General features: G+C 47.4%; 1 protein-coding gene across 8 annotated transcripts in view; it reads left to right on the forward strand.

Annotated features, from left to right (window-relative positions):
• Positions 1-17,062, forward strand: part of LOC147123042 (serine/threonine-protein phosphatase with EF-hands 2-like) — an 87,723-nt gene that overhangs the window by 27,435 nt on the left and 43,226 nt on the right. For all 8 annotated transcript variants that reach the window (XM_085964191.1, XM_085964208.1, XM_085964164.1 and 5 more), the window contains 2 exons: positions 5,757-5,935; positions 8,219-8,333. In XM_085964191.1, the coding sequence (XP_085820317.1) occupies positions 5,757-5,935; positions 8,219-8,333 (294 nt within the window). The remainder of the gene's footprint in view (positions 1-5,756; positions 5,936-8,218; positions 8,334-17,062) is intronic.

Here is a 17,062-nt window from a genome sequence, read left to right on the forward strand (position 1 = left end):
GTTAGAATTTTATAAGAATCAATGAGATCCCCTCTCATTCTTCTAAACTCTAGCGAATATAAGCATAATCGACCCAATCTCTCCTCATATGACATTCCTGCCATCCCAGGTATCAGTCTGGTGAATCTTCGCTGCACTCTCTCCATGGCAAGAACATCCTTCCTCAGATAAGGCGACCAAAACTGCACACAATACTCAAGGTGTGGTCTCACCAAGGTCCTGTACAACTGCAGCAAGACATCCTTGCTCCTGTACTCGAATCCTCTCACTATGAAGGCCAACATACCATTTGCCTTCTTAACCGCCTGCCGCACCTGCATGCTTACCTTCAGCAACTGGTGCACAAGGACACCCAGGTCTCGTTGCACTTCCCCTTTTCCCAATCTATTGCCATTCAGATAATAATCTGCCTTCCTGTTTTTGCCACCAAAGTGGATAACCTCGCATTTATCCACATTATACTGCATTTGCCATGCATCTGCCCAATCACCCAACCTGTCCAAATCATACTGGAGTTTCTCTGCATCCTCCTCACAGCACACACGCCCACCCAGCTTTGTGTTGTCTGCAAACTTGGAGATATTACATTTAGTTCCCTCGCCTAGATCATTTATATATAATGGCCCAGAAATGCGGGTCTCCACGGGTGAGTACGCGCTGGGTACTCACGCGTGGGCCCGATGGAAGTGCCGGTTTCCTGCATGCACTGCGCATGCGCGGGAAACTGGCACTTCCGTTCCTCTGGAAGCAGGGGTTCAGAGGTCGAACGCGTGCGCGGGAGAGGCTGCGCGTGCGCTTTGAACTTACGTTTTTTTACAGGTTTCACTGGGAGGGTAAGTCTTTAGAATTTAGAAATGTAAAAAGCAGGCGTAAGGCCTGCTTTTTACAAGGTAAGTGGTCAATTAATTAAAATTAAAACATTTTTTCCACAGGTTTATTATTTTTAAATACTTTAAAACAAGGTAAGTTTATTTTTAGCCCCGTTAGAATATAAAATTATTTTTTTCAAAAATTTAAATTATTGTTTAAAATAGTTATTTAATGTAATTTATAGTTTATTTAAAAAGTGTGATTTAAAAAAAAAAATTATTTGAAGGTTTACTGCTATTTTGGGGCCGTAGTATTTATAAGTCTTGACAGGTCTTCCTGTCAATACTTATGAATGGAGCATTCCCTGCTCTGATTGGCTGCCCATGGCCCACGTGATCCCAGGGGATGCATCGAACTAACTACGCCCCTGGGACACGCAAGCACTGCGCGCCGGCAGCTGGGCCAGGCCCCGGATCGGAATTCCATGGGGCCCTACAGCTCAACTGCCGGCGCGCAAGGTAAGTGCAGGTCGGGGGCTTACACCCGCGGGAAGCCCCCGACCCAAATTTCTGGGCCATTGTGAAAAGCTAGGGTCCTAGCACCGATCCCTGCGGTACCCTACTAGTCACTGCCTGCCACTCGGAAAAAGACCCGTTTATTCCAACTCTTTGCTTCCTGTCTGCCAACCCGTTCTCTATCCAAGACAGTACCTTACCCCCAATCCCATGTGCTTTAACTTTGCACGCTAATCTCTTATGCGGGACCTTATCAAAAGCCTTCTGAAAGTCCAAATACACCACATCCACTGATTCTCCCTTATCTATTCTACCAGTTACATCCTCAAAAAATTCCAGTAGATTAGTCAAGCATGATTTACCTTTTGTAAATCCATGTTGACTTTGTCCGATCCTGTCCCTGTTTTCCAAGTGCTCTGCTATTACATCTTTTATAATGGACTCTAGCATTTTCCCCACTATTGATGTCAGGCTTACCGGTCTATAATTCCCCATTTTCTCTCTACCACCTTTTTTAAATAGTGGGGTTACATTAACTAGCATTGTTGGGGGTATTGCCTCCGACGTGGTGCAGCCCTGTGCTGACCCCCACTCTCCTGTGGAGCATCAGGAGAAAGCTGCTGTTGTAGTTGCTAATGCTGCTGGTGTTGTGGCTACTGCTGGTGTGGCTGGTGTTGTTGGTGCTGGGGCTCATCTTGGTCCGTTACCGAGGTCCAAGGTGAGACAGTATAAGCGGCACTTCCGTTCCTCTGGAAGCAGGGGTTCAGAGGTCGAACGCGTGCTGATGTAATAGATGGCAGGTAAAGTGGAGATCAGAGGCCCAATCCCTCAGTATTGTAATAGTGACTAGCAATGTAGTGAGAGTGGCCTCCGAGGTTTCAGAAATGACCTGCAAACACCTGGCAGCTAAATCTCTGCTCAAAATGGAGTCAGCAAGAGCCTTTCCACTAGTCAAGTGTTTGTGTGCTTTTCCCAGCTCTCAATTAATGGACACTGAGCTTCTGCCTCCCCTTCACAGGCGAGGTTCCCGAGGTGCGTGAATCCCGTGCTCCTGACGTTAAAGCCAAAACCCTCTGTTAAAAAGCCTCTTAAGGGACTCTCAACAAGCACTTTAGTACTTCAATGAGGTCACCACCTCTGCCGAGTGGGTCCGTGGGGCACTGGGAAATGCGCCCGAGTTAAATGCTGAAGTCGGCGGGATGATGGCAGGTTCCTGACATGCTGGCAATTTCACCGATTTTTACTGCTGACCTGCCCCCAAACCCGCACGCTCAGGACTGGGAAAATTCCGGCCATAGAGTCTGCAAAGGGATATAGACAGGTTAAGTGAGTGAGCAATAAGGTGGCAGATGGAGTATAATGTGGAGAAATGTGAAGCTATTCACTTTGATAGGAAGAACAGAAAAGCATATTTTTTAAATGGTGGAAACTATTAAATGTTGGTGTTCAGAGAGATTGAGGTGTCCTCGTACAGGAAACACAGAGAGTTAGCATGCAGGTACAGCAAGCAATTAGGAAGGCAAATGGTATGATGGCCTTTATTGCAAGGGGGTTGGAGTACATGAGTAAGGAACTCTTACTACAATTGTACAGGGCTTTGGTGACACCACAGCTGGAGTGCTGTGCACAGTTTTGGTCCCCTTATCTGAGGAAGGATACACTTGCCTTAGAGGCGGTACAACAAAGGTTCACTAGATTGATTCCTGGGATGAGAGGGTTGTCCTATGAGGAGAGATTGAGTAGAATGGGCCTATACTCTCTGGAGTTTAGAAGAATGAGAGGTGATCTCATTGAAACATGAGGGGGATTGACAGGGTAGATGCTGAGAAGTTGTTTCCCCTGGCTAGAACTAGGGGGCATAGTCTCAGGATAAGGTGTTGGCCATTTAAGACTGAGATGGGGAGGAATTTCTTTACTCAGAGGGTTGTGAATCTTTGGAATTCTCTACCCGGAAGGGCTGTGGATGCTGAGTCATTGAGTATATTCAAGGCTGTGATATATATATTTTTGGACTCAAGGGAATCAAGGAAATGGGGATCAGGCAGAAAAGTGGAGTTGAGGTCGAAGATCAGCCATGATCTTATTGAATGGCAGAGCAGCCTTGAGGGGCCATATGGCCTACTCCTGCTCCTATTTCTTATGTTCTTATGTAGGTGGTATGGTGATTGGGGAAGAAATGAGTTAAACATTGCTATTTTCACCGCACTGCGCTGTTTTACTTTGGATTCCAGGGGACCAGAGTCCATGAGCCAGTTCATGCTACTAAATCCAGATCCTTCATCCCAATAGCAGACTTGTAGAACTACGAAAATCTGGATCTACGATTCTTTAACCAGGCTAGGTGAGCCCAATGTAACAGCGTAAGTGCTGCAGACTGACTCACCGACGTCATTCTTGCAGAATTCAAATTAAAACAGAGCCAATATAAAAGCAGCTTAAGTATAAAGGCACCATGGAGTTTCCCAGGTGAGGCAACAAAGGTGTGAAATTCAACTGTAGTAGCCAAAGTGTGGATGATACAGGATCAAGCGTGGATTGCCGAAAAATATATTTCTATCAGGATAACACGCAGTGGGGGTAATTTTGACTGTGCGATGGCATAAAACGGGCGCGAGCGAATCGGCAGCTCGCTTTACATCTTTCTCGATTTTTACTTCTTTTGAAGTCATTGGAAATAAAATTGGGGATTGATGTAAAACAGACAGCCAATTCGCTAACACCAGTTTTATGCCATCGCACAAAGTCAAAGTTACCCCCAGTGTCTGTATTCTCTTTTAAGATGTTAGAGCGGTGATGTGGTATGACACATGCCATAGCTGTTTATATAGAAACACTTGAGTTGTTTACTGAGGCTGTTGAAGCTGGGGAATGAATCTGCTCCATTTATGTTGCAAAGAAAATCCACAATACTGAGAGCAACACAAAAAAACTGTGCCTGACCGGGTTTGCCCAGCTGTGTGAAAGTCACACTTGGGAACCTTCCCCATTGGCTGTGGCAGGTCCGGGCAGGCCAGCGAGGCATGAAGCGATGGCCAGGAATTTCTTCGGAGCTGCTTTGCTACAGGTGCGGCTGAAACCCCGTTTCAACGATGGAGTGGGAACAGCTCCGAGGAATTTCCCAGCCTCCATCACTGGTCTGTACAGGTGGGCTGAGAAATGAAAAACAGAAGCGTGTGCTGGTGGCAGAAGCTATTTGCATTTATGGCGAATGACATTGATGTCTATGATGGAGCAGCCTCACAGTCCCTCCTCAGGTGCTTCTCTGCTCTTTCACCAGCTACAGAGCTGCCCATTTAGCATAAACTGAGGAGATGAAAGTCGGGCTGCCATCGGTGCCGACACTAGAATACAAATGGGGGTGTCAGATATGTTACGGCTTCACAAGACATAAGCCTAGATTTTCCTCACCAGTACTGTCCAGTTTTTGGGTAGTGTCATAGTCACAGTCACTGAAAATGCACAGAGTTTGTGTCCCGATGCATTTTCCAGTGGTGGGACCAGTGACAGAAAAAGTGCCCGCCTGATTATTTTAATATCTATTGCAGGGTGGGGCGGGGGGGGTGGTTGGCTGTCATTTCTCTCCATTCTGCCATGCAGGATGCCTCACATAAAGAGTGCACTTTTGAAATGAGCGTTCAAGGTTGATGGAGAGCAGTAAGTATCCTGGTGCTCACGGAATATAACTTTGTGTATTTATGCCATTTTTAAAAACAATTTCCCCCCCTGTTGGCACTTCAGTTCATGACCCTTTGTGCCAGTTGATGTAAATTATTTTTTTCTCCCAGCACCATTACCGGCACCAATGGGAATCATTGCATCCACCATGTCTGGAAGAAGAAAGGCAGAGCAGGCAGGTCTGTGCCCACCTGTCAGTGCCCACACACCTGTATCTGCTGACAGAAGTGAAAATGCCTCAATTGGCAGATCAAGTGGATGCTCCTCATCCCAAAGACAGCATTGACTGAATTGCACCGATTCAGTCAGTGATTATCACAGTGTTTAGATGTAGTAACTGCTGCGATATAAACATACCCCAAGGGCCAATTTGGCGGTGTTTTGGCTGAGTTTTTTATTAACGGGTTGTTCCAAGAATTTAAATTGACGATAAAGCAACAATATAAGTAGCAACAACTTCTTTCAATAGTGAAGTAAGACTAAAATACACCCCTCGTGTTATTTAATACTGTCTTGGAGAATTTACATAATACACTGTAAATAACATAGGTTTAAAAAAGCACCTTGATTCAGAAATCTGTCATTTCTATGTACAAGTCATAAACCTAAAATAGTTTAAAGATAAACCTCAGCTTTGTAATGTATATCTGTTCTGAAGCCCAAACTATAACCCTGTTGATGTGGTGAAGTCAGAACATCTCGCATTGCACTTATATCATGGTTAGCAAACATTAACTTTTACCATTCCTTCCACAGAAGACCGTCTTTCCAACATCTTCACTCAGACAGATGAGTCATGTAAGGATAGAGAGCAAGATAACCACTACACCTATGATTCCATTGAGGTTTTAGACTCATATGCTGGACCCCAGCTCTGTTTCCCTCTCACTCCTGCACATGTAACTGCCTTACTGGAAGCCTTCAAAGAAAAACAAGTAAGTATTCAGATAATCAAAATCAGATTTTTTCTAAGGTAGTGCAAAGCCTAATATCACTGAAAGGGAATTGGGCGGTGTGTATAATGGGTAGCCAATGCGATATCACCTGTTTTACACCATTACCAAAAGTTAAAATGACCCCCACTATCAAAAGCCAATGAAAAAACTGAAGAGGATAAATGCAAGCACAGGTCAGAGGTTGGGCTATAACACTGGAAATTCAGTTCTAAAAAGGTAATCTAGTATCTGACCAGCAGATAATATTAATCAGAACTGATACAGAACAGGGTGAGATGTTTGGGATCCTCAAAGAAATAATAATGGAGGGATGGCCAAAGTAAAACAAAATTACCTTCTAGAAATACAAGAAGTACTAGGACTGGAGAGGGGAATTAGCCATAGCAGATGGATGATATACAATAGGATTAAAATTGTAATTCTGAAAAGTTCATATGAAGAGATGCTAGAAAAGATTCCTGAGGGACTCATGGACATAATGAAATGTCAGCTGCACTGCTCACACACATACTTGGGAAATGTACAACTGTACAGCATTATGGGAAACGAGGTTTCAATCTGTCACAAAGACACATTATCAGGAACATTGAGAACTGGGAAGCACATGGAATTGAAATTCCTCCTGTCAATAACATTAGCAAGATAGCATATGTGCAAAATGGAATAAGTTTTCTGTTCACGACAACTTTTTCTCTAAAGTTATTGACATCAGGGAATTCAACCCCGCCCCCTCTCCATGTCTGAGACAAGAGAGATGATCTCAAAAAATATAGGTGTGGAAAACAGGAAAAAGAGATGTGAAATATAGACAGAAAAGTAAAACAAAGTAAAAGACATGGAAAAAAAGGGATAAAATGGTTTGGGTCAATGATTCATCCCATTAACAATGGCTCAGAATTTGCGGTCAGCAGTGAAGGGAAGGTGTTCGCCGCTGGCCCTGAAGTACGCTTCGCACAATGATCTCACGATCACCGTGTCGAGAACTTCGGGTTTTCCAACCTTCAATTCAAATCAACGGAAGTTAATGGGGATTCCCTTGTGCGAATTGTTGTGACATCAACAGGCTGTCTAAGCAACCAATCAAAATGCAGAATTCTCACAGACAGCGATCAAGGAAGTGAGTAAACCCTTAAAATTCTAACTTTTTAAAAATCTTAGAGAGTGAAACAAAGATTGGGGCTCTCACATGGGGAAAAGGCAAATTTGAAATAAAGATGGACATACTGCACAAAATTAAAATTCGTTTTCCAGGCCCTTTACATTTGTTTAGCAGTAGTAATGCTGTTAAAAAAAAGTTATACCTAATCCCTTTGGGTCTAACTTTTAGTGGGGGATTTAACAGCATACTTACTGCAGAAAAGCCGAAGTTTGTGTCAGTTTCAATGATTTGGCTGATTACACAGATTGCCAGCTCTGTGGCGGAGGTGGGGTGTGGGGGGGGGGGGGGGAGGGGTGGTGGGGGTGGGGGAGAGGGGCACAGTGCAGCCTGTTTCGGAGCTGTCAAATACTGACCACAACTTTGGAATTTCCACCTGCGCCTGCACCAAATCCCGGTCTTGCGGTCAGTTTCAAAGGTGGAATGATGGCGAACACTGCCAGTTTGCCGTCATCCTGACGGGGCCAATAACAAATAACAACAAATGTGTTCAGTCATCACACCTTCCTCTATTTATAAACATCATCATTTGTCTTGAAGGATTCTTTACTTTTGCAACACTGCCCCTTTAAAGAAACTCCTTTCAATGACTAGTCGGCCAACACTCACTCTCTAGGATAACAAGTGAAGACTGGTTCCTTGGGTGAGATACTGGCAGCACCCACAGAACCGAACTCCAGCAAGGAGTTAACTGCCTTCAGAACAGGAGGGAGGGGAGTTAATTGGGGAAAAAATGTTTGCAAAATCATATGAGAAAAATGACATCAATGCCATCATATTACTTAGTTTGAGACTGGTATAATAACTAATGCATGGCTAACCTGATTCTTCTCTATCCACAAATAAAATCATGTTTTCCAAACCTTTTTTTTCTATGAAGATGGTTCCTTTTAAGATAATAAGGACAAACTGCTTCAGACCAGTTCAACGTGGATTCTATAGAAGGCAACCAGGAGTGACTTAGAGTATATTTTATAAGTTAAAAAGGATTTAAGGAAGGTTTCTGTACCTTTAAGTACATGAATCTATTACTGTGGTTCAATTTTCAAATATGTTAACAAGAATGTTCCTGCAATTTCTCACACTCACTCCATTTCTCCCAGTAGCAGCTTCATGCTCGCTATGTATTACAGCTTCTGAATGAAACCAGGAAACATCTGGAGCATTTGCCAAACATCAACCACATTTCTACCTGCTACAGTAGAGAGATTACTATTTGTGGTAAGCAGTGATAGCATTTGTATTTTACCGTTCCATAGCAGTTAACAGGATTACAGAATCTGTATGACCTCTGTCAATTATTTGCCAAATCAGAGTTATATATAGAATAATAATTCAGTTGGAGAGCTTTACAAGGCTTAAGCATAGATGAGGGCTTTCGATGACATCATAAATCACAAGGCCGAGATTGCTCAGTTAGCGAATGTTACTGGATTTTGTTACAGCTTGTAACTCACTCTAATGCGGTTGTTATTTTAGATAAGATTGTGTGGAAATGATCGGGTAGGTCCATCCAGTGACGGGATGTGGCCCTCCGCCCATAGCCACTGCTACTGACCCCGCCTAGGTTCGTGGAATCAGAGAACGTGGTCACGATAAGCAGGCCATTAGCAATTGGGGGTGGGCTGCACCTTGTAAATAAGTGGCCAGTTCAAGGGGTAAGGAGGTGAGTCCCCGCTAAACAGAATCTATGATGCCTCCCCCACCCCCCGCCCCATTCACCCATTTGTAATCAGTTTAAAAAAGAACTACTCATCTTTTGGTCTCATTTGTAAATGTTTTTTTTTAGTTCCTCTCCCCCCTCCCTGCAATTTTCTTTTCTCGTCCTCTGAAGACACTAACTCATGCTAGGGTATGGTCCCACATGTGCTGGCTGTTTTCTAGTAGCTCACCTAAGTGGACATGCTTCATGTGAGAACCCAGATAGTGAGTGTTGGCAGCCTATTCAACCATGGGTGGGAATCGTGGCTGAGCTCAATCCTGTCCGCACCATCCAGCAGGAGCTGCAGTTCTGGCTGATTTTTCCCCCGTATATACTAAGAGTAGTGAGGCTAATTTTGTTCCCCTACTGCCCTTCACGCCGCACTCCAGCGGACAACTGCTAACTCAGCTTAAAGCAGGGCTTGAGTCTGGAGGCTGGCTAGCGTCTTTGGAATTGATGTTTCCTCATGCACAGAACTCAGCTTAAGAAGCAATGCTTGGTTGTGTTGGTTAAGCATTCACATCCGAAAAGAGGCGGTGTCAAGGGCCAGCGCTATTTGCCTGTGCCTGTTGAAAGCGCTCCAGGCAGCACGCAAAATTATAATGATTGTAGCGCCGATCTCAGCGCTAAATGCGCTGCTGATTGGCTTAGCGCTCAATGGGGAGGCCAATATCGGGTGCAGTCTAATGACCAGTAATGTTTGGCCCAGGCTCTCTGCACTACTTAAAGGGAAGGTGCTTTGTTGCAGCAACACCTCATTGTCAATCTGGCTGAAGACAACCGAGACAACTGAGCAACCTAGAGAGAAAACATGAGGGTTTTCAGATGCTGCACTCAAGGCCTTGGTCATGGCAGTTCAAAGAAGGCGGGGTGTCCTATTCCCTCAGACTGGCAAGAAGCCATCCAAGGCTACTTGCAGAAGGCTCTGGGAGGAGATAGCAAACTCCATTGTGGCCACCAGTGTGGTTCCAAGGACCTGGATATTGTGCTGAAAGAAGTTTAATTGCCTCACACGGCAGGTCAAGGTGAGTGAAGACTTCAGAAAATGCCATATCCCACCACTCACCTGCCAACAATCTCTACCTAGCACCACTCAGACCTCACAATAATGACTTCACTTCACCCTCACAACTTTACTACTGCTGCAACATTCACCCAGATCTCACACCTTGCACACACTGACAATTATTCAACTATGACAGGAACATCACCCAAACACATTGCACTACACTCACTGACATACTTCCCTTTCTCTAGGTGGTTAAGGCCCCCTGTTCAGAGCCCTCCTCTTCGCTGCCTCCGCACCCTCTCCCAAAGATACTCGAGCGCGCGGAGGACTGCCAGTAGAGCCCCCATTACTGTGAGCAAATGTTGTGAGCAGAAGCCTTTAAATAAGAATGAAGGCATTCTCCACTTGCATCAACACTCCCTGTGACCTCAGGAACTTGAAGCAAGTTTAGAAAGCTGCAGGAGTTGCAGAAAGTTACACAGAGCCAGTCAAGCTGAGAAACCATGTCAGCTGCAAGTTGTTGATGATGATCCCTTTAAATACCACTGCTGGGCGCTCCTTCCTGCTTGTCAACACTTTGTCAGCTGGTTGTGATTAACACAGGCTGGTAAGTGGAGCGGCGAACACAAAAATGGCAGATCGGGTGTCATGTGAGCATTGCACACTCGCTGACTTCACGATCTGCATAATCTACACATCTCCAGTGAGCACAGGAATTGGCAGCGCTGCCAAACTGCCCAAAATGTGGCTGCCGCGGGAACCACCAGAAGCAGGCAGAAGTGAGGTGGTCGCCATTTTTCCTTCAAAACTGACTTTAAGAATGACACTAAACCCCTGAATTTCTAGGCCATGGTATTTTGGGTATTACCCTCCATCAGAACACACACAAAATGTCTTAACCTGTCTATTCTGTTTAGAGAAACTGACTGGATTATTGGCCTAGAAATTCATGGGTTTAGCACCACCCGTTACCACCAGATTTGGGAAAAAAATGGTGGCCGCCACTCTTCCATCCACTGCCGCTGGGTCCTGCGGCGGCCGCCATTTCCGGATGGCCGGCGGCGCTGCTGATATCACCGCTCGCCAAAATTATATAGATGATGCAGATCATGACATCAGTGAGTGTGCAACACTCACTTGATGGCTGATCTGCGAGTTTTGACTTCGCCGCTCCACTTACCAGCATGCCTTAAGTGCAACGAGCTGAGGAAGTGTTGACAAGCAGGAAGGAGGCTCCAGCAGCGGTAGTTAAAGGGATCATCAGCAACAACTTGCAGCTGATATGTTTGTTCAGTTTGACTGACTCTGTGCAACTCTCTGCAACTCCAGCAGCTTTATAAACTTCTTTCAAGGTTCTAAAGTAACAGGGAGTTTTGTTGCAAGTGGAGAACACCATCATTCTTATTTAAAGGCTTCTGCTCACAACACTTGCTCACAGTCATGGGGGCTCTACTGGCAGTCCCCCTCGCGCTCGAGTATCTTAAGGAGAGAGAGCAGAGGCAACGGAAAAGATGAGAAGATGCGCGCAGAGGGAGGAGGAGGAGGGCCAGGAGGGCTCTCAACAGGAAGCCTTATCCACCTAGTGTCTTCCGAGAGCATTTCTCTTATATCCATTTAAGTGAGGAGCAGTGTATTAGGAGGCTCCGCTTCACCAAGGAGGTGGCCTACAGCCTGAGAGCAGGGCAACCACGGCTCTCCCAGTTGCAGTCAAGGTCTCTGTGGCCCTCCATTTCTTCATCTGCGGATCATTCCAGTCTGCAGCAGGAGACATAACTAACATCTCACTGTTCGCCATCCATCGCTGCATCCAGGAGGTCACTGAGGCTCTCTACACCAGGAGAAGGGACTAGGTTTTCTTCTCTCTGAGCAGAGTCTATTATAAAGGATGTGATAACAGGACACTTAGAAAATATCAACGGGATTAGACAAAGTCAACATGGATTTATGAAATCATGGTTGACAAACCTACTGGAGTTTTTTGAGGATGTAACTGGTAGAATAGATAAGGGAGAACCAGTGGATGTGGTGTATTTGGATTTTCAGAAGGCCTTTGAAAAAGTCCCACATAAGAGGTTAGTGTGCAAAATTAAAGCACATGGGATTGGGGGTAATATACTGGCATGGATTGAAAATTGGTTAACAGACAGGAAACAGAGAGTAGGAATAAATGGGTCTTTTTCGGGATGGCAGGCGGTGACTAGTGGGGTACCGCAAGGATCAGTGCTTGGGCCCCAGCTATTTACAATGTATATCAATGATTTGGATGAGGGAACCAAATGTAATATTTCCAAGTTTGCTGATGACACAAAACTAGGTGGGATTGTGAGTTGTGAGGAGGATGCAAAAAGGCTTCAAGGCGATTTAGACAAGTTGAGTGAGTGGGCAAATACATGGCAGATGCAGTATAACGTGGATAAATGTGAAGTTATCCACTTCAGTAGGAAAAACAGAAAGGCAGAGTATTATTTAAATGGCGATAGATTGGGAAATGTTGATGTACAAAGGGATCTGGGTGTCCTTGTACACCAGTCACTGAAAGCTAACATGCAGGTGCAGCGAGCAGTTAGGAAGGCAAATGGTATGTTGGCCTTCATTGCAAGAGGATTTGAGTACAGGAGCAAGGATGTCTTATTACAGTTATACAGGGCCTTGGTGAGACCACACCTGGAGTACTGTGTGCAGTTTTGGTCTCCTTACCTAAGAAAGGATATACTTGCCATAGAGGGAGTGCAGCGAAGGTTCACCAGACTGATTCCTGGGATGGCAGGACTGTTGTATAAGGAGAGATTGGGTCGACTAGGCTTGTATTCACTCGAGTTTAGAAGAATGAGAGGGGATCTCATTGAAACGTATAAAATTCTGACAGGCTAGACAGACTGGATGCAGGGAAGATGTTTCCCCTGGCTGGGGGGTCTAGAACGAGGGGTCACAGTCTCAGGATACGGGGTAGGACATTTAGGACTGAGATGAGGAGAAATTTCTTCACACAGAGGGTGGTGAACCTGTGGAATTCTCTACCACAGAAGGCTGTGGAGGCCAAGTCACTGAATATATTTAAGAAGGAGATAGATAGATTTCTAGACACAAAAGGCATCAAGGGGTATGGGGAGAGAACGGGAATATGGTATTGAGATAGAGGATCAGCCATGATCATATTGAATGGCAGAGCAGGCTTGAAGGGCCGAATGGCCTACCCCTGCTCCTATTTTTCTATGTTTCTGTGAGAAGCAGGACGAGTGCGCATCTGGCTTTGCCAGGATAGCGGGCTTCCCCATAGTGCAGGGTGCCACCGACTGCACTCACATGGCTTTGCGGGTACCGCATAACAATCCTGAGATCTTCTGGAACCGCAAAGGCTACCATTCACTTAATGTGCAGTTGGTGTGCAACCACATCATGATGGTCAATGCCTGCAATCCTGGCAGCAGCCATGATGCCTTCATCCTACGTCAGTCCGGTGTGCCAGCAATCTTCCAGCCACCACATGAAACTCAAGCGTGGCTGCTCAGAGACAATAGCTATCTGCTCTGCACCTGGATGATGAGTCCCCTCCACAACCCCACCACTCGTGGCCAGCACTCATATAATGAGAGCCATGCTGCCCCGAGGAACCTCATTGAGCAGATCATCGGGCTGCTGAAGCAATGGTTCCGCTGCCTTAATTGCTCGGAAGGAGCCCTCTAGTACTCGCCGGAGCGGGTGTCCCAATTTGTGGTGGTCTGCTGCATGCTCCACAACTTGGCCATCATGAGGGCGCAGCCCTTGCCACCAAAGATTGCGAGGCCACCTCAGGAGGAGGACGATGGAGAGGAGGAGGACAAGTAGGACAAGGAGGAAGAAGAAGATGAACAAGAGAAGAGGACGAGGGAGGAGGCAGGCAGCCAATCCCCCTTCTGGACGGGCTGTCTGTGAACACCTCATCAGACTCTGATTTCAATGAATGAAACCCCAGATCCCCATTGCTCACCACATCCCCATCATACCATCCCTCTGTCACAGAATATCACAGCTGAAATGAGAGCCACCACAAAAGGTTCCAAACAAAATAATAAATTTATCAAAAGTCAATTTACACTCACGATATGAACTAATCACCCTTGTGCAATCCCTTAGTGACTGTCGTTTTGGTGCCCTTTCCTGATCTAGTGCTTCTACGAAGTTCTCACCCAGTGGCTGCAGCAGGGCTGTTGGAAGGCTCCTGAGTTTCCATGGGGGTGACTTCAGATGGCCTTGCAGGATGCCCTCGACCAGCTCTGGCCCTAGAAGGCCCGGCTGTAAACTGCACCACCTCGGCATGGGCGACAGCAGTCTGGGCTGGCTGCCAGGCAGTGGCAAGGGCAATGGTGGAGTGGCAGTGGTGGGAACAAGAATGCTGTCATCCTGAGAGAAGACAGCAGGGTCCTGCTCCACTGACCCACTGCCACTCCCCCAGTGTGCCACCTCAGTATTGCTGGGCTGCTGTGACACCTTGCAAGCTCTGGTCAACAGTGGTAAATCCAGCCACAATGGCAGCAGTCTGAGCTTGGGTGGCAGCAAGCTGAGACTGCAGGACAGCGGTCTGTGTTTCCGCTGCAGCACTGAGATGCTGGGCCGCTTCCACCTGTGCTGCAATGGCAGCCGTGACATCACCCATCACACGCAGCATCATGTCTGGGTCGACATGGTTTCTTCTTGGAGTCTTCCATTATTTCCAGCCTGGAAATCCTGGGCTTCAAGCTCCGCACAAAGCCCTGTGCAATGTTGGAGGCGGACTCCTCCATGCTCCCCGACATTGTCAGGAGGCTCTCTGGCAGGCTTGTCATTGCACCTGAAAATTCGGTGTGCATGCCCATCACCCTTCTTCTGACAGATACCCCATTAAGGTCCTCATTTGAGTCCTGTGCAGCAGACCTCACGCGCGAACTCGCCCTCTGGGGAGCTGGCCCCTGAGCTACCCTTTCCCCCTGGCCTTGCTGCAGCCCACTCATGCCCAGTGCCTCACCCTGTGCAGATCCTGCTCCTCCACTAGCCTCTAAAGTACACGCAGTGCCAGTTTCTGAGCTGGTGTCTGCGAGTAACAGATGCAGTGATGCTGTTTCTTCTTCTTCTTCCCCCTTGCTCTCCTGCATCGCCTCGGGGACAGGCTGGTCTGGTGCTTGTTCTTGATTAGCTGAAAGCAGAAGAGCCGGGTTATGGTGAGGGGAGGGGGTGCAGAAGTAAGATATGCAGGCATTCAGCATCAGCAGCTTGAAAGTGAGAAGGGATTGCAGGATGAGGAGGAAGGATTAGGAATGAGCATGCCGTTGTTGTCCCCAAGGGCTTCAACCTCACCAGTTGCCACAGCCTCCATGATCTGCCACCCAATAATCTCCAGCATTCGCTTCTCCAGTTGGCTGAGGTCTTGGATGGCAGCTTGCTCCCCACATCCTCCACCCCCCAACTGCCCATCCGCCCTCCTGTCTGCCACTGCTCCCTCCTGTTATGCGCAACCTTGGCCTGCAAGAGAAAGGGAAGTGTGTGAGTGTGGTGCAATGTGTTTGGGTGATGTGTATAATGTATATACCTTTAAGGGGGGAACTATACAGCTGTTGTTGTTTGGCGTACTGACCTCTACCTAGCGGAAGCTGAACGCCAACTCTCCGACACCTGCTCCTACCTCCACCTGGACCATGACCCCACTACCGAACATCAAACCACCGTTTCCAAGACTGTCACTGACCTCATCTCCTCTGGAGATCTTCCCCCCGCTGCCACCAACCTCATAGTTCCCCAACCCCGCACAGCCCACTTCTACCTCCTTCCCAAGATCCACAAACAGGACTGCCCTGGTAGACCCATCGTTTCAGCCTGTTCTTGCCCCACGGAACTTATCTCTTCCTATCTTGACTCTATCTTTTCTCCCCTTGTCCAGTCTCTTCCCACCTACATCCGCGACTCTTCGGACGCCCTCCGCCACTTTAACAGTTTCCAGTTTCCTGGCCCCAACCGCTTCCTTTTCACCATGGACGTACAATCCCTCTACACCTCCATCCCCCACCCGGATGGCCTGAGGGCACTCCGCTTCTTCCTTGAACAGAGGCTCGTCCAGTCCCCATCCACCACCATCCTCCTCCGCTTGGCTGAACTTGTTCTCACATTGAACAACTTCTCCTTTAACTCCACTCATTTCCTCCAAATCAAAGGTGTTGCCATGGGTACCCGCATGGGTCCTAGCTATGCCTGCCTTTTCGTGGGCTATGTGGAACAATCTTTGTTCCAGTCCTACTCGGGTCCCCTCCCTCACCTCTTTTTCCGATACATTGATGACTGTATCGGTGCCGTTTCCTGCTCTCGCCCCGAACTTGACAATTTCATTCACTTTGCCTCCAATTTCCACCCTTCCCTCACCTTCACATGGTCCATCTTTGACTCTTCCCTTCCCTTCCTCGACTTCTCCGTCTCCATCTCTGGGGATAGGTTATCGACCAATATTTACTACAAGCCCACTGACTCCCACAGCTACCTGGACTACACTTCCTCCCACCCCGCTTCCTGTAAGGACTCTATTCCATTCTCCCAGTTTCTCCGCCTCCGCCGTATCTGCTCCGACGATGCCACCTTCCACACCAGTGCTTCAGACATGTCTTCCTTTTTCCGCAACCGAGGATTCCCCTCTACCGTGGTTGACACCGCCCTCGACCGTGTCAGTTCTATCTCCCGCACCTCTGCCCTCACCCCTGCCCCTCCCTCCCGGAACCACGATAGGGTTCCCCTTGTCCTCACCTTTCACCCCACCAGCCTCCGCATTCAACGGATCATCCTCCGGCATTTCCGCTACCTCCAAAGTGATCCCACCACCAAACGCATCTTCCCCTCCCCTCCCCTTTCAGCATTCCGCAGGGACCGCTCTCTCCGAGACACCCTAGTCCACTCCTCTATCACCCCAAACAGCCCTTCCCCTTCGCCTGGCACCTTCCCGTGCAAGCGGAGGAGATGTAACACCTGCCCCTATACCTCCCCCCTCCCCACTGTCCAGGGCCCCAAACACCCCTTCCAGGTGAAACAGCGATTTACTTGTACTTCTCGCAATCTAGTATACTGTATTCGCTGCTCACGATGCGGTCTCCTCTACATTGGGGAGACCAAACGCAGATTGGGTGACCGCTTTGCGGAACACCTCCGTTCAGTCCGTAAGGGTGACCCCGAGCTTCCGGTCGCCTGTCATTTCAATTCACCGCTCCATTCCCACTCGGACCTCACCGTCCTTGGCCTCTTGTACTG

This window comes from Somniosus microcephalus, chromosome 2 (assembly GCF_052327205.1).
Source record: "Somniosus microcephalus isolate GS21.2 chromosome 2, FLI_Smic_1.0, whole genome shotgun sequence".
NCBI classification, from domain to species: domain Eukaryota; kingdom Metazoa; phylum Chordata; class Chondrichthyes; order Squaliformes; family Somniosidae; genus Somniosus; species Somniosus microcephalus.